The sequence below is a fragment of the Coffea arabica genome, chromosome 7c (genome assembly GCF_036785885.1).
Source record: "Coffea arabica cultivar ET-39 chromosome 7c, Coffea Arabica ET-39 HiFi, whole genome shotgun sequence".
NCBI lineage: Eukaryota > Viridiplantae > Streptophyta > Magnoliopsida > Gentianales > Rubiaceae > Coffea > Coffea arabica.
This window is the reverse complement of record NC_092322.1, coordinates 17,604,699-17,628,470: the sequence shown is the minus strand read 5'-3', so window position 1 is coordinate 17,628,470 and position 23,772 is coordinate 17,604,699. Positions and strand designations below refer to the sequence as shown.

Here is a 23,772-nt window from a genome sequence, read left to right as displayed (position 1 = left end):
TTTTTGGGTTTAAACATCATGAATATGATATATTTAAGACATTATAGGTAAAAAGAATATGATATAAATATAAATCATGAGCACCAAAGTAGACTAAACAAATAACTCTATAGTTCATGCATTGAGAAATAAAATAAGATTGATAGGAGAAAACTAATGACTGATACGAGAGGATAAAATAATACATCTACTTGTATTATATATACACACAAAATAAAAATTTTGGACGGATAGCATACAGCAAAATTCAAAATTTCAGATGCAAAATGACCAAATAGCACTCCACCGGTCCGACTCCAGCAGTAGTCAAAACCCTAGCTTCCCGACACCGCAGACCACCTCTCGATTCTTTACTCCCTATATAAAGTTCAAAACCCTCCCTAAAACCCTCTTCTTGCTCCCGCCTGCAAATTCTTCTCAATTTCCCTCACAATTAACCAAAACTTGAAGGAAAATGCCGCTTGGAGAGAGGACAGGTGATGAGAAGAGCGAGTCTAGATACTGTGGCGTGGAGACGGAGTTCAGCGACGACGTGCCTCAGCTTCTCTCTTCTAACCTCCATGGCGGCTTCGATTTCGTTGTAGCCCCTTTGGTTAGTCTGTCTGTATTCTCATTTCTGACAGTTTGAGAAAGCACTAGATAATTTGTACTTTATTGTTGTTTGATTTACGTTCACTTTTCTGGTGGTTGTGCATGTGTGTTTGTGTTTTTTTTTTTTAAATTTTTGGTCTAAAATGTGGAAATAATGCTAAGCGCACCACAATGTCTAGCAATATAGGGATATATAGTTTTTTATTTTTTTTTTGTTTCGGACTAATTTCATGAAAATTTTTGTTATTAACGCAAAATTCTGATGTTTAGTAGTTAATTGATGAAGTGGCTCAAATGGTGCATTCCCATTATTTCTTTGTGTCCCTTTTGGTTAGTCTGTATTCTCATGTCTAACGTTTTGAGAAAAGCACTAGATATTTATAACTTGTGTTTGATTTACATTTATTTTTCTTTTTTGGTCGAAAATGTGGATGATTAAATGCACAACGAATGTCTGTGAAATATAGGAGTAAATAGCTTTTTGTTTCTTATGTATGAACTGATTTCCCTCAAATTTTTACCATTAAAGCAAATTTATGATGTTTTAATATTTATTTGATGAAATGATAGTTATGTTGTTAGTTATAGTGGTTATAGGAGTAAAATTGGAGTTTAAAATGCTACAAAAAAAATGCTTACACCAAATTCATGCTTTTTGTTCGATTTAATTTTGCATGTTTTTGGTGATTAATTAGCCAGCCACACCAATATCAGCCCTTAAGGCTGTGTTGCTATGTGTGAATGGTCAGTAAATCACCGACAGCATATTCTGATGCGTCAAATAGCCTTGAAATTGAGAATATTGAACATTGGACTTCTTACTTTTCTCATTGGTTGTTGACGCGACATTATTTAGACTCCTTGTCCATTTTCATAATGGGTAAAATTTCTAGGACTTGATTATCCCAGTTTGACGGTAGGTTGAAGAGTTTAATCTTGATTTTAGGTCTTTGAAAATAAGGAGGATATTATAAAATTTAATTGCAGTTGACTTTATCATCAAAATAACCTTGAAACAGGTCTTTAGCCAGCTGTCATCTTACCTTGTCACTTCTGCATGTTTTACTAACTGCATCTTGGTAGAAGCAATTGAGCCTTTACTGATGAAGCGTTTGGAGTTATAGAATGTACAATATATGCTATAAAACTCGTTTTCCTTTCTATGAATCAACCTCCAAAACAAGGTTTGCTGGGTAGTTCTATGTCTTAGGCTCTAGTGGGCCTACCACCCCGAATGCTAGCTAAGGGTGGGGTTTTTCTCTTACACTTGTAAACCAACACCTAGCCCCTTCTACAACCAATGTGGGACAACCCAATGATTTCCCTTTCATGCATCGGGCCCTAAGTTTGGCGTGATTATTTTCTAGATTGCCTGAAATTTTTTGGGCTGAGTTGTTGTAACCGGGCTCTGATCCAATGGTGGGTGTTCTTGGGCCTTCCCACTCCAAAAGCTAGCTCTTTGGTAAAAGAGCCCAACAACATCCAACATGGGTATTAGCCAACACTATGTTACGAGGGTGAGGTGGGTTTTGTGTTTAGCCATTAAGATGTTAACATGTACAAGTACATGGTAATGCTATAGTGCAAAAGAGTCAAATGAGTCAAGTATGGGTAAGTGGTGAACTCCACCAACATATGATTCTCATACTTGTTTCACCAAAAAAACTTCATACAGTTCATATTACATTGTTAATTTTCATATGTGACGAATACTTAAGTGGATAGTAATTGGTGTTCAAGAGAGAGAATTTTTTCTATATTAAATACTTTATCAAGGAAAATCAGATAGCTCCTTAACTTTCTTGAGTACTAGGAAAAAATTAATGTCATCAAGCATAGTACAGTCTTATGTGGAAGGAGTTGGCCAATTTAAGAAATCAATAATTAGTAGTAGATGTTGCAAAATTATCAATGAGTGATCATTCAGATCGGACCATGCTTATCTTACCTGACTTATTTCTCTCACATGGTTAAACTTAACTCTCACGTGGTGTTTTGGTTTTTACTGGCATTTCTCACTTAACACCATCTTCTCCATCTCATTCTTGTTATTTTTTCTTTTCTGATTTTTTAATGCAAACGACACCATCTTTTAACCAGGTTCATTGCTATCTCTTCCATTATAACATTATAGTGTGGTTGTGTGCTTCTCATCTTGAGAACCAGAGCCTTGAGATGGAAATAAAGTCAGAACACCCACTTGAGATTGACTGAGTCAGATATGTACTCTGTACCTACCGACACTCGTGTCATGTGGTGTAAACATGGATGCGCTGTAGGTGGAAGGAGGCTCTGTCCAATATTGATGTATTCTAGAAGATTTTGAATAGAGATATTTCAAGCGCATTTTAAATCTATCATTGTGCTTCCTTGTTTCTCTTGCTAAAATTGAGTGGACTATTAATGTGTGAAAAGGCTGTAAGACAATATTTAGTCTGTTTATCTTATGTGGAGTTTGTTACGATATAGGAATGAGATTTAAAAGTGATACGCCCTTCTTTTGTTACCTTTTACTTTTCTTTGCCATACATGCATAGTTGAACTCCTTTACTTGCCTAGGCTAAGAAAAATTCAGGAGAAGATCCAAAAGAATTGGCCAGTAAAATGGTGACCATAGATTACCAAAATCCAGATAATACATCAAATGAAATTCCATAAATTACTAATTGTTTTTCAGCCTGTATGCTCTAAAAAATTTTATGAGGCATTGTAAATATTTTTGAATTTTTTTCAATTATCCGAAAATTTTGCTATAACTTCTACCAACATGCATTGACAACCTTTGAGGCAGAGAGGTAGAAAGAGCAGTTGGCAGCCTAGGTGGGGAAAAGGGAAGAATGAGATAAGCAGCAATAATGGAAGGGAAGGTTAAGATGAGGGGGCCTGGTGGTTTGTTGTGCATGCTGGAGACATCTCAGTTCACTTTCTTTACTTGATCGCTTCTCTTCCATTTTCTCTAGAATAATAAAAAAATGTGGAGGTTGAATAGATAACTAGGGTGGGGATGGCTATTCGAGAACTGACAGTGGGGTCTTGTAAACCCATATTTCCATTTCTAACAACTAAAAATGAGTGTCAAAATTTTGGTACCTGTTGCCTGTTGCTAAAAATCCCGGTCAATATTGCATACTATGTTGTTGTAGAGGAAACCAGAAAAAGAAGAAAAAGTAAGAGATGAAGACAAGGAAGTGAACTTAATTTACACAGAACAAGCAAGTAGGGATAAGTCATAATTCAATCAATCATTTAAAAGCAACGTTGAGAGTTAAGTACAACCATGCTGGACAATTTGGATAAGTTAGGTGTAGTGGACCTGAGCGAGTCACTTCCTGGTGATTTTGGAACATCATTTATTAGTTCTATGAACTAAACAAAACCTAATGTCGAATGCTACTTGTCATTCATATGAATTTCAATTGCTATCAAGGGAGTTAACATTCTCCTGATACCTGAAAAGATTCAGGAAGTTGTCTACCTTCTATTGTTGAGAAATCATGTGTTAAGAAGGTTTTCCTTTCTTGACAACCTTACTAATTGATTTTCAAAGAAAATAGGGAAAAACTAAAACTCGATTTTGAAACTTTATGAGATTTTGTCCTAAAATTAATAGGAATACAAGTTGCTTACCACAGCCCCATGTCTCTCAGTGTTTCTCGGTGCTCTTTTTCCTGCTTCTATTGTCGTTGATAAATCCAAGTCCTAGGTCAGTACCTGGTAGATCGCTTGAGGGTTAAAGTCTTCACTAGTTGACATTTAGTTTGTGAAAGTTAGCCATTGATCTCCCATGTTCTGCTAAGCAACTTTTCTGGATTTTCTTATCATGTGTCTTGGTAATTTTTTTTCCTTGTGTCTTGGTAGTCTTATATTTCCTGCCAGACAAATTTGCACATAAATGCAGTGTTCCTTTGGCATTTGGTGGCTAATTAGCCAATCACACATCAGCTGAATAGCTGGCAGTGAGTGTGAATGGTCAGTGCGCTTACCTATATCATTGTGCTAATAGTTCCTAGTTTTCTACTTTTAGATTGTGGAACATAAAAGTGTACTTACTGGCTATTAGCTACATTATTTTTCATTTAAATCTGGGCAAAGTTAATGTTTTCAGCAGTTTAGGCATTTTGAATTTGTATGTCATTTCAAAAATTTCATAATCTAGATAGATTTTATAATTTGTTTTCTTGTTTTTGACAACTCTTAGTTGAAAGCTTAAGAAATTCAAATGCTTTAATTGGATTGGAACCTACCTACCCTTTTCTACTTAGTAGTTCTACTAAATCGCATTTTTATGACTAAATCACAAGTTAAAATTCCGGTTAAGTACTTTAATTTTGGTCTTTTGGCAAACAAAAATGAGATAATAGTTACCTACTTTTATGTCTGGTTTTCTCAATGACTACAATGTGTTGGATATATACAAGGTTGCATATTGAAGTTGGTTATTCGTTCGGGATAGCTGCGCCAGCATACAGAAATTATCTCATGTGACCATTTTTGGTCCAACGTATAAGACCAAAGCAAACTCAGTAGGAATTGTATTGTGACTACTATATGCCAAGTATGCTTAATATGAGACTTCAAATTTTGGAAAAACCTGTAGTGGAAGCTTAAGTTGAGGGTTGTAAAACTACTTTTATGCAAGAAGCTTTCTAATCGGTTGGGAGGTGCCATGATGTCCTCACTATGGATATGCTATTATCTTCTTGTGGTCAACTTAAGTTGTTTATTTAATTCCCAGAAGTCATGGGTTCGGTTTCTTGTTAACTATCAGAAATTCTCCCCACTGTGGAGGATGTGTCAAGTTTAATAGTTTAGGCATGTAGGACTTAGATACTTATATGTTAAAGGAGAGTCGGAGGCTTTACTAGTCTTGTGGCTTATGCTTTTGGTCTTTGTCAAAAAGGTCTTCGTCCTTGAGAAAATTTTACTTTATGGATGACTATGGGATTAGCTCATTCTGTTGAAGAGTTACAGTTGTTACTGAGTGATATTTTGCTTTGTTGAAGAAAAGTTGTTGGCAAGATCTTCTTGCATCATGGAAGAAAGAATTGCTTTACTTCAATATGGTATAGTGCATAAGCAGGATATTTTTTAAAATTTTGAGGTTTTTCTTCCCTTGTCATTTAATTGCATGTAGTGCTTGATAGATGAAGGTAATTGGTTTACTTGTAATGATATTAGCTAAATCTTTTATAGGTTGGTCTTATATGAACTTTTCTGACAACTGATATGAAAACCCTGATGTGAGTCTGTTGGTTTACTGGTTTTAAGAGAACTATACCTGTCCACCAGGTATTAGTGTAATGGCTTTCTAGAACTATGTTTTTTCACTTCGCATTATTTACTTGCAGTGTAATTCTGAATGATGTTTTGAGGCATGCCCGTCTTAGGAGGTGGATAATGTCATTATTCGAGAGCGATTTCTATTTTTCCTACTGGAAAGGTCTAATATGTCTTGGATCTCATGGAATGATCATCTTTGGTTGCATTTCGGCACAGCTAGTTTTAGCTCCATACTTACCATAATGAGTAGGTACTTCTCATTCATCATCAACCAGCATTTTTTGTGCAAATTGTTTTACCTGCTTGTTGGTCACTTGCCTTTGCTAATCATAGACGTGTACTTTTGTATGATCATAAATATATTTGCATAAGCGCAAATTTTAGCTCGGCAATTCTGGTGGTATTTTATGCTATGATGGTGTTATATTATGTGTCACATTACAAGAGTTAATGGGAGAGCTGAATTTTAAAGTTAATTGGAGGGCAAGAAAAGCTAAAGATCGTTAGCTATTACCTGTCTAGTTTTATGTTGAAGATGATAACTTCATCATCAATGTATTGGAGAATGAAATCATTGGAGTTTTTGAACTCTCAGTACACACCCGACTGACACATTTACTGACCAAAATTGTTTGACCTTGATCTGACCCAGACTACACCTATTAAATGGAAATACCTACTTTCTATGGTAAACACATTAGCTTGCATATATTTTAATAAGGCTGACCTGACCAAACTACACCTGTTAAATAAAATTACCTAAGTCTATGGTAAACACATTAGCTTGCATATGCTTAAACATCTTTCTTGGAACTCTGAACTGTCCTAACCATCTCCAAAGGTTATGCAGAAACTTGGAGTAATTTCCCTGGATTTTGTGGTCCATGGATATTGCCCTACCTCCTTTGTTAGAGTAATTGTTAGGAGGCAAAAACTTGGCATATTTCTTTTATGTATGTCATCTCTTGAGGAGACTTTTGGTCTCTGTTCATTGAACAATGCATTTTCGCTGATCCTTGTCTCCAACTGTGGTCTGAAATTGATCGTGCTGCATATAATGAACTCTAAAGTAAGCATGTGTTTGAGGTACTCTGCAATTATGTTGACTGAAAGTATCCATTTCTTATCCGCTGTTTGGAGATGGAAGCAAAGAAGAATTTTGAGACTGCAAGTTCTTCTTGTGTATAGTAAATATTCTGGTGACTTATTCATTTGTTGGAAGGTTTATTTTCCCTTTCTTCCAATTATTCAATTCTCTGAGGATTTAAATTTCATTGTGCATCGTCACTTTTGAACCTGGATGGACCCTTTTGGTAGTTGATGTTAACTTAAAGAATTAGCGGAAAACTGTAGTAGTGTTTCTGCATAAGAATGTAATTAAAGCCATATCATCTTACTGAATATGGTCAGCTTATTCTCAGCTCTAAGTCCTATGGATCTCCCAACTTGCAGAATTTGCATTATGTGACTAAGTTTTTTTTTTTATCATTTTTAGCTTCTTTCAGTTATCATTGTCTTCTTTGCCTTGTCCTGAATGTCATCTGGTTTTACGAATTGTGTTGATTTCAAATTTTTGCTTAATGACGCAAATTATTCTGGTTGATCAATGGCGCGCAATTTGCTGTATATCTCATCCAAGAAAATTGACATGTTGCAGATGGACCCAACATACAGGCCTAGCTTAATGGATGATGGAAGCAATGGAGCTGGTTTACTGCCATTTGCTGGTTCAGACTTAGTTCTTAGCCCCTCACAATGGAGTGGTCATGTTGTTGGTATGGCTTTCTTCTTGTGGTAATTGACATAGATACATGAAAGTTGGAGATGATATACTCCACCGCCTAAGGTGGGAAATTATAAAAGATTCTGAATGAGGCCAAAATAGTCATATTTGCAACGAGGATATTTACTAAATGAGACGACAATACTTAAGGAAAGGAAGCTTTCAAAGGGAAATATGATTTCGTTGTATTCTTGTAATTTCCATTTTATCCTCAATGGTTGTTTAGAAGTAAATTCTTCTTTAAAAGCTTTTACTTTTTCTGATTTTACTTCTTGTCGTTACTATTTGATGTAGATTTACTTATGAATATGTTTTCTAAATGTTAGGAGGACAGTTTGAGATATATTCCGCCAACTACGGCAGAAGGTTATGAAAAACTGATTTTGAATGACCCTAAAATAGTGATATTTGCAATGAGGTTATTTACCAAATGAGACGACAACACTTAAGGAAAGGAATCTTTCAAACGGAAATTTAATTTGATTGTATTCTTTCGATTTCCATTTTGCCCTCAATGGTTGTTCAGCAGCAAATTCTTCTTTAAAAGTTTTTCCTTTTACTGATTTTGCTTGTTGTCATTACTATCTGAAGTTGATTTACTTATGAACATGTTTTCTCTATGTTAGGAGGACAATTTGAGATTCCGACATTGAATAATGTTTAAAGTGATTGTGCATAATTTTCCTTTTTTTTAAAAATATTTTTGAAATGTGAGGGCATGCATTTTCTTTAGTGTGAGGAATTGAAATTGTCGAATCTGTAATTGTTTTCCAATCTATACTGGTCTAGTTGTATTCATCACATACTCCATCTGGCTGAGTTTAATTTTACTAAATCTTGAGTAGGGGAATGTAATTTTTGCAAAGCATATATTGGAAAAAGCATTTTTTTGGAAGTTTCACATTTCTTTGCACTGTGGAATATTTGCTTGGATCTAATAGGCCAATGAGTACTTTCCAGGTGTCTCATTTTTTTGTCTTGAATGCTTTGCCTTGAGTTTGTATGTTTCTGGCAATATCTTATGCTTATTTGATCTAGTTGCTGTCATTGTGCTTGTCCATCCATATGTTTCTTTGTTCGTATGTGATCTCTATTGCAAGTATTAACACAAGATTTCCATGTGCCATTTAGGCAAGATCAGTTCTTGGATCGACTTGGATTCTGAAGATGAAGTGCTTCGTACGGATTCTGAAATAACTCTGAAGCAGGAGATATCTTGGGCTTCCCACCTCTCCTTACAGGTGTGTAAGTTAACACTTTTTGCAATTTTTGGTAAATTAGCTACTTATAGAAGATTTTTTTGGTTTTTTGTCCTCCACGTTTTACTGATTTTTTGTCTTCCACGTTTTACTGCAATTGGTGTCCTTTTTACGTAAAATATGGACCTCAAAATTTTGGAGATGTAGATCTTACGTTTTGCTGATGTGGTGGGGTTTGGAGTTCAAGATTCCTCCATTGCACAAATTTCTGGCCAGCCATCTTGAACAATAATTTTCAACAAACATTTGAGCAATGTTACTCCGACTCTTTTTTTGCCCCCAACATACCTGTGTCTTGATGTGACATGACACAGGTACTGGTATGGGATCTTTTTCAGACACCCTGAAATATTTTTGGGTACGCTGATTCTTTTTGTCATGTGGACATTGAAGGAGGAGGAGGGACGGCCAACGGGTAAGAAACTCATGAGAGGGGAAACGAAGTGGAACATTGGATCAGATCTATTCATGGCTCTCTTGTTGGTGGAAAATTGGAGTTGATTTTTTCATGAGAAAGAAAGACAAGAATGTTAGTTAATGAGAAGGAAAGTAAGAGATGATGGGTGGTGATTGAATATGAAATAGGCACAAGGGTTTCACTTAGTTGGAATAAGGACCTTAGTATTGATTGCTAGTCAATGGGAAGGAAGATGAGGGGGGGGATGGGTGGCGTTTGAATATAAGATAGGCATAACGGTTGCACTTGTTCAGAATAAGGTCCCTGAGCTGTGAACAGATATGCTTCAATGTTCCACTTCACTTCCCACTCATGAGTTTCTTGCCTGTTGGCCATCTCTCCTCCTCCTGCACTATCAACATCCACATGACAAAAATTCAATGTACCCTAAAACTTTCAAAGTGCCTAACAGTACCCGTGTCATGTGATATCGACAGGGATATGTTGGGGTAGAACAAAGAGTGCCTAACATAGCATATCATCACTTGCCCTGACATTTTAGGCCTCCGGAGCTACTACTACTCATCATAGGCAGACCTCTTGGATTGTTTTTTCGAGTGTTGGGGGGGGGGAGTGCATTCCCCAAAGATGTTAGAAATCCAAATATTTGCCCCTAAAGGGCTTAAAACATTGTCTTATATCCTCTTAAGAATTACACCTCATACCCCTAAGTTTAGGCCTTGTATAAGTTAGGCAGCCCCTGAACTATATCCATTCAAGTTTCACCTGAAACCCCCCCCCCTTTCACAACAAAAAAAATGGATAATTTCAGAAACCTCCTCCTGAGGTTTCTAACAATTTCTCTGAGCTCCCTTGAGGTTTGAAAAATTACAGCTACCTCTCTTGATTTGATAGTTTTAGTGACAAAACCTTAAAACAATATTGACTTGTCAAATTTTTAAATGAATATCCAAAAATGCCCCTGTGTAATGAGTTTTAATTTACTTTCCTATACAATTATAAGATTATCTAGTATAATTATGAGAGAAGGTACCAAATTTTTCATGTCCATACCTACTATTTGATAAACAACTATAATAATAATTTTATCAGTATGATAGAATACTTTTGATGGTATTTTATTATGGATTTAAATTTATAAGATAGAAAAGAAAATGTTGAAATAATTCATTTAGAGTTTATGAATTTTTCAAGTAGTGGGATTATCATAATTTAGTAATGATTTTGGGCCATTTCCTTTTGATTTATTATTAATTTTAATACCAAAAAATAGAAAATAAAGAACAACAAAAATATGGGATTGCATAGAAAGTTAATTCATCAAAAAAATCACTAATTCAACATTTGGTTACAATAGGAACTAGAGGTAATAGTGGTAGTTCTATAATTTTATTGGCAAAAAACTAAAAAAAGGAATAAGAAGAAAAAGAAAAAAAAAATTTTAAAAGTCATTCTAAGTATAAACATACCAAATAAGGGAATGTCATTAAAATATTTAAGGGTGGTAGTGTCATTTTAAATGACAAGGGAGGTATGTGTAATTTTTAAAACCTCGAGGAAGCTAAATGAAATTATTTAAAAACTCAAGGGAGGTTTCTGAAATTATCCCCAAAAAAATCAGAAGTTATAATTCCTGCATCTGTGCATGCAACCCATACATATGCCCTTGGCTTTTCCATTTTAAAGTGAATCTGCAAATTGGCAGCGCAAGGTTCATTTTTCTACTTCATTATGATTTTTCCCTTCTAATTCTCTTTCCTCTTATTTTTTCTTTTTACTGTCAGCAGGCCGCCCCCCCCCCCCCCCCCAAAAAAAAAAAAACTCCTTCAATTTTAAAAGTTTGCTTCATGAATATCTTATTTTCATAATGATTGCTATTGTGCATATTCATTATACAAACTTGAAAGTAATAGGAAGTTGCGGTTTCATTTATGTTGAAAATCTTTGCACTATTATTTTTCTTGTGCTACTGAGAGTTTTTTATGTTTATAAATGTTGTCAGTCTAAAGAAGTAAATGGTATCAGTGCATTAGCTGGTAGAAATTGAATTGAAGGCTTAAGGTCTCATTTTCTTTCTATACATATGAATGTTTTCATCCCATTGTATTTACATATATGTGTAAGAAACTGATTACTTTTTTCCTACAGGCATGTCTTCTTCCTTCACCCAAGGGACCATCCTGTGCCAATTATGCTAGATGCGTGAATGAAATTCTGCAGAATCTAACCAGTATGCAGGTTCCATTCAAAACTGGATCTCAAATTTAAGTTTACCATCTGCTTTTTTGAATTATTATTTTTTCTGTTTAGTGTATCTTCTCTTTATTTTACTGTTCTATTTGTTTACACACTGCATTTTTGTGTGAAGTTATGGCTTACGATTCCACTAGAGAAATCCGACAGTGATGCTGGAGGTGCAAATCCTGATCATATGGTGAGTTAATGGTCAAACATTTTGGGTGGATTGCATTTTAGGATGTAGAAATATATAGTTCTAGCACTTCTAGCTGCTTGAGATATTTATTAAATTATATCGCAGGGTTTGTTATCTATCTACATGTAGTGCATGGTATGGGGAAATAAAAATGCCCAAGAAATCTTTTTTCGGGGAATTTCTGTTTTGGTGTTATAAATTAATAGATGCATCAAAGTATGCATCTCGTGAGAGTGACACCAAGCTGGAAATTTTACTCAAAAGGAAGAGAGCTGGATGAGATATGTGATTTGTGTATCTTTTGGATGCTGTGGAGAGTGTGGAACAGCAAAGTTTCCAATGGAAACCATCAAAATCAAGAAGAGCTCAAATGTTAATTCTGTGACACCCTTAGTTTTATGGATATATGCCAATTACTCAGCTATTAGTTATTCTTTTGTTGATTTTTTGTGATTGGGGTCACATGGTCTAAGAAGATAACTTCTTTTTTTTTTTTTTTAATCTTGAGCTGTGCCTTCTTGGTGCATCTTTATAAAATTATTACCTTCTCAAAATGAAAGGAAAAAAAGAGTGACCCTCCAAATTAAGATTTAAAATGTTTTTGGGTTTCTTATTACCCGTAATGTATGATTTTCTTTTTTGTGACTTTTGTTTTTATCTGATTGCATGAATTGCAGATTGATTCTTGGTACTTGTGGAATTCTTTTCGTCTACTATGTGAACATCATAGTCAGTTATCAGTTGCACTTCATGTTTTGTGAGTATTCGTGACCTTTTAAAATGTAGATCATCTTTCCAATTCACAAACTTCCGAAAGCTAATTTTATTGGTTTATTAGGCCCTCATTACCTTCTGCAAATTCTCTTGGACGGTGGTTTGGCGAATCTGTTAGAGCAGCCATCATCAGTAGCAATGTATGTACTCCTGCTGTCTCGCAGCGCTGTCTAGCTTTGCTTTTTTCATTGATATAAGGTGCTTAGGAATATAACTCTACTGCTTTGCCAGTCTTTTCTAACGAATGCGCGAGGCTATCCATGTCTATCTAAACGCCACCAAAACCTGATGGCAGCATTTTTCAATCATTCAATTCAGGTAGCATTCTTTTTCAATTGTTATCTCTTGAGGGATGTTCTATTTGGTTTACAAAGGCATTATGTCTCTTATCTCTGTTTGCAATTTTTTTGGTGTTCATTTTGCTTTTTTTTTTTTTGCCTTACAAATTAAATTCATAAATCATACACGGAGTTCTTCTCTAGTGAGGTAGTTTAATTGTCGTATTAGTTAATATGCTGTCGATAGTACTAGCTAGTTCATTAGCAAGAGGGCTGTGAAGAATGTGGATCTGTTTTTTTTCCTCCTCGACTGTTTTAGCAAATGGTTGGTGTCCTATCCTGCAAAATGACTTGGCCATCATTTATAAAGTGATTCCATGTCATCTAACTGTGTTGATGTGCAGTATTTTTAAAATTTTATGGATCTCTGTCTCTCTGCTTTTTGAGTTAATCTTGTTATATATTTCAGATAGTGATTTCTGGGGAACAATTACACAGTCTGCCTCCTGGAAATTTGGATACAACTGCCAATAATTCTGATAACCACAATGAAGGTACCTCATAGTCGTTTAGCCATTGAAAAGTGCCTTGCAAATACTTGTTGAACGTGTTTGGAGTTTGTCTTTTTCTTTTTGATGGAGAAGTTCTTTTTTATTATTCTGTTCACTTTTAGTGGTTGAGAAATGAAGCTGCATTGTTGTGATTATTGAGATGGTTTTCCTATGTTTTAATGCTTTAGATTTTTTGATCATAATGAAGTAGTTTGTTTAGTGTCCTCTACCTTATAATTATCTTCTTAGTCAGGTCTTCATCTACATCCTTTGCGTTCCTATTTGGACTATGTTGCTTATCTGTATCAAAGGATGGATCCTCTTCCAGAGCAAGAACGCTTTGAGGTAGCCTTCCCGGTCTGATACAAGAAAGGCACACATACAGTAATTTTTTTTCCTGTTTTTGTTTTTTAGTTGGTAGTATATCATGCATTGTTTGACTGTTGCTGTTTTATCAGCTTGGCTACAGGGACTACTTGCAATCACCGTTGCAGGTAGAATGTTCCCACTTCAGATTTATTTGCTTTGTTCAAATTCAGACAGCAATCCTTTTTCACTGATTGTTGGGTTTTGTCATTTGTCTTCCACTGCAGCCTCTCATGGATAATCTGGAGGCTCAAACTTATGAAACATTTGAGAAGGACACAGTAAAATACATACAGGTATGTTCTCATTCGGAAAGCCAAGTTTGCCATGGACCTGGTGACTGGCCTTTACTTGAGAATAGTTATCCTAGATAGGCTAGAAAAATTATGATGAAACACCATGGACTGTTGTATGTCTACTTTTTTCTTCGGAAATAACAATCTTACTTGTCTGTAATTATCATTAGATCTTGTCTCTGTGTGTGTATTATGATGTCATATTTTGGAGAAATATAAATTTGTAAGAACTTTATAAACTGCCATTCTTTCGCCTGTCTTCGAAGTAATAACATAGTGTGGACTGCTAAGAAGGAAATGCTGTGTGTTCTAATTTGTCTTTTTCTTCACACAAACTTCAATTGCATGGGAATCTCCATTTATTGGTTCTGATATTTGACTTACAGTTTTTCCCTTCAATCACTTGTCTGAATGTTTACATTTTCATAAGAGAATTGTACACACATGTAAGTGGGCTCATGAGTTAAAACTAGCAAACTGAAACACCTCCATGCCCAAATGTGACTCACTCAAGATATTCATTCAAGCTGGGCCAGTCTGGGACGATTTATTATGTGTACAACATTGTTCTGAGGCTTCAGTCAACTTACTTTTAGCTTGAAAAGCCTGCAAGTACACGGGAGAGGAGGAAGGGACAATAGTTGCTCTATTTTACATTTTTCTTAACAGTTGAGATTGCATAAACGCTTAAAAGGAGAAATTCATGGAGTAAAGCATAACAATTTGAAACAATAAAAAAGTATGTTGCCAAAGAGGAGTAGTGTCTGAAGTTTGTTGGAATTGGAATGTGATAGCTTAGGGTCGTACTGAATAAGTGAAAGCGTTCTTCCCGTTACCAACATATACCGGATGAATGCTCAGTGTTACCTTTCTGAAATTCTAATATAGCTGAAAGTAATTCTTCACTTGAACAGACATGCATGGTGTGTCTCTTTCCTTTTAGTCATTTTCAATGCATTTATATCTCACATCTAAGGAATCATCTAAGGAATTATTTGAATGTTAAAATACCTAAAAATATGAATTTTCCCCACCCTATGGTACTTTCATTTCGCCTCACCATTTGCAAATACCTTACTTAATGCTTTCACCCTTCAAAACATTAGTATGAAGTAACTGGCTAAATCAGATTCCTAGTTTATGTTGATGCTACTTGATGCTTTACGTCTGGCAGTACCAAAGAGCAATTTCTAAAGCTTTGCTGGATAGGGTTTCGGATGAGGAAGCATCTACTTTGACTACTGTAAGATGTTTAGTCGCTAATGGTGCGATATACTTAACTTTATAATGGCTGGTGAATCTGAAAGATTCTGGTTTGATTACTTTCAGGTATTGATGGTTGTTGGGGCGGGCAGAGGGCCTCTTGTCAGAGCTGCATTGCAGGTGATATGCCTTATCATATATAGACATGATAGTTGAAGAGGATTTGAAACTAATGATTATTGTAGACATGATAGTTGAAGAGGATTTGAAACTAATGATTATTGTTGTTTTTAGGCAGCTGAAGAAACAGGGAGGAAGTTGAGAGTTTATGCTGTAGAAAAAAATCCAAATGCAATTATTACTCTACATGTAAGTTGTATTTCCTGAATACAGATCTTTGTGCTATAAATGCATTTGCCAACCTAGACCAAAGTCGTGCAGTCACATTTTGAGGGTTCTGCAACTTTATTGGTTGGTTTTGTTTTAGCTACAGGCCTCATTTTTGCACTTGTTATATTTGTGGGATGAAGAACTCATAGAAGGATTATGTTTCCATAAAGGGGTGTAGCAACCTCAAATCCAATTCTGAAATATATTAAGTAAATGATTAATGGTGCTTGCTTGTGAAATTGATGTAGAATATAGTGCTTTTGTTGGAGATCTGAAAATCTGCATTTTTTCATGGATTGACAGACAAAATAGCAGCTTGATAATCCTGTAAATTTTGATGAATTGTATTGTTAAGTAGCATAAAAGTTTCTATGTTGCTTAGTTGCTATATTTGTTCATTGTTACAAGGAAAGCTAGAAATTGCAAGCGGAGGAACCCCAATTTTATGACCTCTTGAGACGTATTACTTGTCTTTGTAATAGAGGATTTCTGTCATGTTGAGATTGTCTAAGATCATCTTCAGAAACATTGAGCTCCCTCAGTCAAGTTTGCTAGATACAGCCCTTGACGCTTCTACTTAACCTTCTTATTCTAGTACCCCCATCTAGATGGATTGAAATATGAGCATTTGGATGACGACACATATAGCTTACCCTTGATCCTTAGGTAGGTAATGTCCTAGAGGGGCATTTTTCTACACCTAACCCAACTACAACATGAGAGAAGATACTTTGAGACCAGTGTGGAGCCCATCCGCAACTTCAGTTGAAAGAGGCCAATCATGGAGGTCACCAACTAGGGCCCCATTGTTGGGGGATGAAGCCAGTCTTTATAAGGCCAGCCCAACGTCCCTGGGAAGTTCATCTTCATCAGGGCCGGGTCCCCCTTTAGAGGAGAATTCAGGTCAAGTCCCTCTCCTATTTGGGGCAACTCTCGTTTCAATTCTCTTTCTTCCCCTGCGAATTCACTATCATCTTCATGCACCTGAATGTTCTGTCCCAATATCAAAACCCTTTCCTGCATCTTCATCTATACTGAAACTGTTACATCTGTTCTCTTTTTTGAAAAGTCTACTTGACTAATGGACTCACTATCATCTTCACACACCTGAATGTTCCGTCCCAACATCAAAACCCTTTCCTGCATCGTCATCTATACCGAACTGTTACATCTGTTCTCTTTTTTTGAAAAGTCTACTTGACTAATGGACTCACTTTCATCTTTGGAACTGACACTGTTACTACTTCAACAATATAGGGGGGATGGAGGGAGGGGAAGCGTAAGAGTGCTATGCAAAGATGGCAATTATATTCAAGAGGAAAGGAAGATGGATGGACTGAGCTTGAAAATGCCAGGGTGGTGGAGAGGTTTGCATAATATGAGAGTAGAAGAGGTGGAAGAAGTTAAAGAATTCCTAATTTTCAATAATGCTCTTAAAGAGCTTTGTTCTAAGATTATAGCTCCACAAATAGTTTGAGTGAGAAGGCTCAAAAACTTGAAAGAAAAGTTGGCACTTCTGGTCAAACAGTAGTTTGTCTTCATGTGAGCATGAAATTAGAGGAGAGAAAGAAAGATGGAGGGAGCTTGAAAATGCCAGGGTGGAGAAGGTTGAATATGACGATAGTAGAAAAGGTGAACAAGTTGAAGAATCCTAATGTTCTTTAATGCTCTTAGTGAACATTTTCCCAAGATTTCAGCTCAGCAAGTAGTTTATCTTCAAGTGAGAAGGCCCAATTTCTTAAAGAAGAGTTGGCAGTTTAACTGAGAGTAGTTTATCTTCATGTGAGCATGCCTAATCTCTTAATGAACAACCACATAATGAGAGTTTTCTCAGTACCCTAATTTGTGAGCAACAAAATGAGTCCTCACTTCTCTCACTTAAGAGAAGCCCATCAAATGCATCTAACTGCTAGAATTTGCTATTCAGTATCCAAACTCAGCAGGGCCTTCGGAATTCTCATGTACTACAGGGCTTGCCAGGCTGCATATGTGCATGTGGCCCAACCTTGTCCAAGCTGCAGATGGAGTCTAAGGCCACACCATTCCTGTGGCATCAAGAAGTTGCCTTCATTTAAGAAAGGAACTCTTAGGGCCACTTGCAAAAAAGTATTCATATTTATGATGTTAAGATGTATGAAATTTAAAGTTGTGCATTTTACTTATTCATGAGAACTGAACTGGTGGTAATCATTGTGACAAATGTGGTCCTCTAATTCTTACTTTTGCGGAGTGTAAAGTTGTCTATTCTCTGTAAGCCGTCCTCCTCTTATCCTTTTAATGAATTATAACAAAGAATGCATATACAACATTTAGAACTGCGTGCTTTCTTGTTTTCAAACTGCATGGGATGGTAGCTTGTCTGCCCCTAACTTCTTCCTGAATGGACTGTTTTTCTGTACTTGCAAGCAAGTATTAATATCACATGACCTGTGTTAGCATTGTTCGAATTTATTGAGCAGAGCTTGGTCAAGCTAGAGGGCTGGGAAAAAGAAGTTATTATAATTTCTTGTGACATGCGTTGCTGGGATGCTCCCGAGAAAGCTGATGTTCTGGTAGGTGAAATGTTTCTTTGTAAATTTATAAGGATGTGAAGTGAAGTTGCATAAGACTGCAACATGGTTTCTTTTCCATCTAGAACTGCTAACATTCTTGATAATTCTCATCTTATTTAGGTTAGCGAATTGCTGGGTTCTTTTGGTGACAATGAGCTATCACCAGAGTGTCTTGATGGAGCACAAAGATTTTTGAAGCCTGATGGAATTTCAATTCCTTCTTCGTATGTAATTGTGTTCTAAGCTATGTAACTACTAATTTGGTTATCTGTGTCAGTGCGCATCAAACTTGGGGGGTTATTGACAGTTGTAGTACCCATGCGGCCAGAATGTGATCATAATCTCCATTTCTGCAGTTGTACAACCATGCTGAATTATTGGCTGTACATAACATTCTTAGTTGATAACCAATAAGTTATGGCATTTATGGGAATATAGGAAGCTAGTATGTGGCTGTTGATACTGAATATTGGTGAGGAGCAGCCAATTTTACTGCTTGACCAATACTGAATATTGGTGAAACGCGGTCAATTTTACTGCTTGACCAGTACTAGAATCTCAAGAGCAATATGGTGAAAGGATATACAAATGCCACGTAACAGGAGAAGTAAAAGACATGTCATGGACTTGCAATGAAATTTCAGGAGATAGTGGCATGGGTGGGGTCTTCTTAATAAGTATTATTTTTGTATGTTTTTACTTATTTAAATATTTGGCATGGTGCATTTGGGTGGAAATGATTTATTTTTCTCCTAACTACTGATCTCACGTGTTGTAAATTTAGCTAGTAAATTTGATGGGTATGTATTCTTTATTCACATGCGTCATTGACCCATTTCAGGTATACAAGCTTTATCCAACCTATTACGGCATCAAAACTCTACAATGATGTAAATTCTGTTGTCATTTGGTTCTATTAACTAACTTTTTCCTTTCTTTTTTATTTTGCTAGAAATTTGAAATTTTGTAATGTTTGTCATGTTGCACGGGCTGGTCTTGTATTTATTGCAGGTCAAATCACACAAAGATCTTTTGCACTTTGAAACCGCTTATGTTGTTAAACTACATCGTGTAGCTAGGCTGGCTTCTACCCAACCTGTGAGTTCATCTCTCTTTGAAACATTTGGAGAACCATGTTGCAGATAATTCTGTTTAAAAGGCTCAAAAAGTATAACATATGCGCATTAACTTTTTGTAAGCATAACAATTGCGAGAACAATTGCTTAGGCAGAAATGGCTGAACTAATGCAAGTATCCACGTTTCATCTGTACAGATCTGGAAAGTGGAGCAGTGGCTCTTAACTGGCCGCTCGAACAAAATACTGTGCTAGAGATTTTTGATATTTCTACATTGTCAAAAGCAGTAGCTTCTGACATATTCGTTCCAATGACTATCTTTGAAAACCATCAGCTTTCTATTTGTACTCCATAGGCTTCTGAACAAGGGTTTGCAAAACTTACGATGTATATCTCTGAATCCTCATCATTTGTGACAGAAGCTGATGACAAATTTTGAATCCAGCTCTCTAAGGGACCTTGAATACCAAAAGAATTATGACCTGAAAACCTAAAGAACAAAAATGCCAAAAGTGCCTGTATTATAGTTAATACAATGCTATAGTGAATTTTTTCTTTATGTATGTGTATTGACAGGAATTAGCTAAAATAGTTATCTGTTTTGCTAGGTGTTTACTTTTGCTCATCCAGAGAGCTCAACTAAAAGAAAAAATGATCGGTATAAGAAACTTGAGTTTGAGATTCCCTGCGACACTGGATCAGCAATGGTTCATGGTAGGTATAGCTAAAGTTATATTACTTTATATCTAGAGTCATGTACTGTTGGGAATTGGATTAAGCATTTGATAGATAGCCATCAGGAATTATGATTTGAAATATTAGGCAAATAGATTGGGTACCACTACATAATTTCATTACAGAAACGCATTTCTTCATATACTTTGATAATGTTTTTCATATCTACCTGTGACTAACTGTTTAGCCCCTAATTATAGGGTTTGCTGGCTACTTTGATGCAACACTTTATAAAGACGTACATCTCGGGATTGAGCCATCAACAGCAACATCTAACATGTTTAGTTGGTATGATTTGCGTGGCTCTTGTTTTTCTGCCTACCAAATTATGTAGTAAGCCTGACGTAATGAGTAATAACCTTATGCACCTATATCTTCACAATGATTGTTACTGTAAGACCTTCAAAAATGGAGCTTAAGTTGATAATGATGGATTCCCTAAGTTCCCAATTCTGTGCCTCTGTTGTTTGAAATAATAACCATCCTTTTGCATATTTCCTTCTATTCGTAGATGGTGTCAATGAGTTAATTTTGAAAAGCTGAGTTCTTGGAAATGTTACATGGAAAAATCTCAAGTCCATGCGTAATATACCTATACTCTATTGTACCATTTCTTCTTCCTGCATCCTTGATTAAAAACCCTCCCTCACCCAAAAAAAAAAAAAAAACACCACCACCTGCTATAACTTTTGATTCTGCTGCCTTCTAGATTCAATCCATTGACCCTGAAAATCCACCTCAGGTGCAAGTTGACAACGCACGCACCCCCCCCCCCCTTCCCCAACCACCCAGGAACAAAACCTCCACTTCCTCAGCATCCCCCATCCCTCCTCATCTCCTTCACCAAACTAGTCTACAAGTCCTGCTGTTCCCAGAAGCCCCTAATACAAAATCCTCCTTTAGTGCTTTACTCTTCCTTCCTCAGCCCAGCTTGTGCACCTATTGAATTTCCCTACCACTCATATCTGGGCCCACTTTGGCTCATCCATCAAGCCCATCCTGCTGCACTGCCTTCCTAATGCCCCATTTGCCAAATCTCTTATTAACATCATTCGCAGCAACTTGAAAATATTCACTGCTTAGTGTTGTATAAGGTAGAATGCAAGCATCTGGCTTTACCTTTAAAAAGAGTTTGCATCTCTTACTAAACCATTGATTGATCGTCACTGCCTAATTTCATATTAAAAAAATATATATATTCAAGCAACATTTGTCTTTTCAAACAAGAAATATTTAAATATTTCTGGTTTTGGTTGTGGATTGAATGAGGTCAACGGTGAGGGCTTGCATGTGTGAAGTGGTATGGAGGGGGAGGGTTTGGGGACATCAGGGATATTGAACAAAAGATGGAATGGCCTGAGGGATGTTTTTTTCTTTCTTCCCCCCCCCCCCCAAACCCCCTGAAATGCTTAAGTTCTTGTTTTTGTTATGTGTGCATTGAAGGATCCCAAAGACCATCAGGTGACTTGTTTAATATTTCCTTTGATTACTCTAAAACTGACAGTGCGTAAACTATGCATTTAAGAATCACATTTGAAACTGAACATAGTTGAGTGATGTAGAAACATACCCACTGAGACAATATGTTTTTTACTCTTTTAAGCGCATTTATGTGGCAAATATTTCTTTTTCTCCATTTCTAAATCCCCAAGCATGTTCTCTTTATATATATATATATATATATGTATATATATTTTGGGTTTTGCATTCATCTTTACAACAAAAGTGCAAATACACAGATGCATGAACCCAAGACTCTACGATAAAAACATAGAGGGTAAATGTTTTAAGTTTTGTTTCCCAGATATCTCTATCTCTGGAAGCCTGTTACTTCTTCTCTATGTATAAACTTAATTTTAAATAGCTTACAGAGCATGCCGGTGTTTTCTAACTTGATAACGATCTTGATCTTGCAGGTTTCCGATCTTTTTCCCATTGAGGACACCAGTCTGCGTCCAGCCGGGTATTCCATTAATAGTTCACCTATGGCGTTGCTGTGGTTCTACCAAGGTACTTGATTTGCTTCGCATGCTTAAGTAGTTATCTAGGTATTGAATCAAACTTTATACTCTCCTCAAGCACCACCACCTGTTCTGTTCCCCGGACCCAGAAAAACCTCTTTTGTTCTTGAACCAGTTCCTAGCTCCCTGCCATTGCTTGGGCAGGATCTTTATTTGGAAGCTGGGGATTCATTTCTTCTGCTCTGTCTTTGGTAACTATGTGCTGATGCATTGCTTTTCCTTCAATGTGAACTAGGTTTGGTATGAATGGTGCGTAAGTTCTCCTGTCTCTACACCTGTACAAAACCCTAATGGTCGGTCATATTGGGTGGGCCTTTAGGACTTCCCTTTTAAGGTCTTACATGGAAGTGAGGCGGATTTGATATAGCTGATCTAGTGCGGAAAGAAAGCACTTGCCAGTTTAGTTTCTGCTTACGATGAGATGGATGCCAATGATGGCAGAGCCCCTCTGTATTCCTATTTGGCACATGCTGGTGCAACCTCTTCATCCATTACTGCGGGAAAAAGATCGACCTTCATGAAAGCAACAGGAGAGATTGTTGACTTCTGTTTGGAAGTCTGTTGGTGTTTTTTTTTTTCCGTCAGAAACATGCTTACATCTTGCGGGCATTAGAGGGGATAAGGTTAATAACATGGAAGAGAATGTCCACCAAAGACTCAATTTTGTGAGAACATTTATTATACTTTGTTGAATTCCAGATTATGGTTCATGTACAAATGGCAGAAGCAAATTGTAAACTCAGGTATTGCCCATTGGAAATGCATCGTTCAAGTCATACAAATTGCTTCCTTTGGACAAAACTACCTAGAAATTCTCTGTTTCATGCATATGATACAGCATGGGTCGAGATATATCTCTACACAAAATTCTTCAACTGGCCCCCAAAAGAAATGACGAGACTGGTACCTTCGAATTTGCTTAGAACCAATTTGAATATATTGTTTGAAGAACTTAGGCCGCATCTGAAAAAACATGTTGTGATGCTATCCGTTGATGATGATAAACATTTAGCCAAAGCGGCGTCGTTGTCATCCTCTACGGAGTGGAATTGCCAAATGGTAGGGTGTAAATAGGTTGTAGTTAGTTATGGGTGTTCAAATCCCGGAAAAAGTGAAAAACTAGTCAGTATAATTTGGATCAAAATTTCATATTTCGGTAAAATGGAATTTTGAAGCATATTCAATATATAATGTTTAGAAAGACAAAAAGTAGAGCTTTGAGCTCTAGATTACCGACCGAATTCCACAATTGTTATCATACACATGTAAAAATAAAAATAAAAAATCAATCCATCCGATTGATATCAGATTTTGTTAAAATGGAATTCAATAAACTGGAGCATATCCAATATATAATGTATGACAAAATAGTTTGGGAACGGATATTAAAAGTAGAATCTTGCAGTTCTCCGTTATTAACCCAACTTCCAAAATTGTTATTATATACAAATGCTATTATGTATGTGTGTGTGTAATATTAATCTATTACCTATTGGCTACTGACTAGTCTACTAACAGTACTTAATTACTTATTTTTAAACTCTCTTGCAACTGATTAGTTATAACGCATTTGGCAATTGGCTGGAAAGTGGAAATGGCGAAACGCATGCATGTTGACTAGCTTCTTTTTCTTTTTTTTTTAATGCGATAATGACCAATGATTAGGAGTGCTAACGTTTATTATCATTTTTTAACATATTATGCTTGTTTGAGCTAAATTGAATGAATTTTATGGAAATAAAACCATATGGGATTCAGTTTTGG

At 36.2% G+C, this 23,772-nt stretch overlaps 1 protein-coding gene across 1 annotated transcript; it reads left to right on the top strand.

Annotated features, from left to right (window-relative positions):
- Positions 1-264: 264 nt before the first annotated feature.
- On the top strand, positions 265-22,790 carry LOC113699135 (protein arginine N-methyltransferase 1.5). Its single transcript, XM_027219260.2, has 23 exons — positions 265-592; positions 7,529-7,646; positions 8,786-8,895; positions 11,480-11,569; positions 11,700-11,765; positions 12,443-12,522; positions 12,604-12,679; positions 12,771-12,857; positions 13,287-13,371; positions 13,622-13,713; positions 13,827-13,862; positions 13,962-14,030; positions 15,205-15,273; positions 15,360-15,413; positions 15,528-15,602; positions 18,083-18,175; positions 18,296-18,399; positions 19,017-19,065; positions 19,187-19,273; positions 19,861-19,966; positions 20,188-20,275; positions 21,904-21,997; positions 22,244-22,790. The coding sequence occupies exons 1-23, from the start codon at positions 455-457 to the stop codon at positions 22,325-22,327; spliced, it is 1,950 nt and encodes a 649-aa protein (XP_027075061.2). The 5' UTR covers positions 265-454; the 3' UTR covers positions 22,328-22,790.
- Positions 22,791-23,772: the final 982 nt, after the last annotated feature.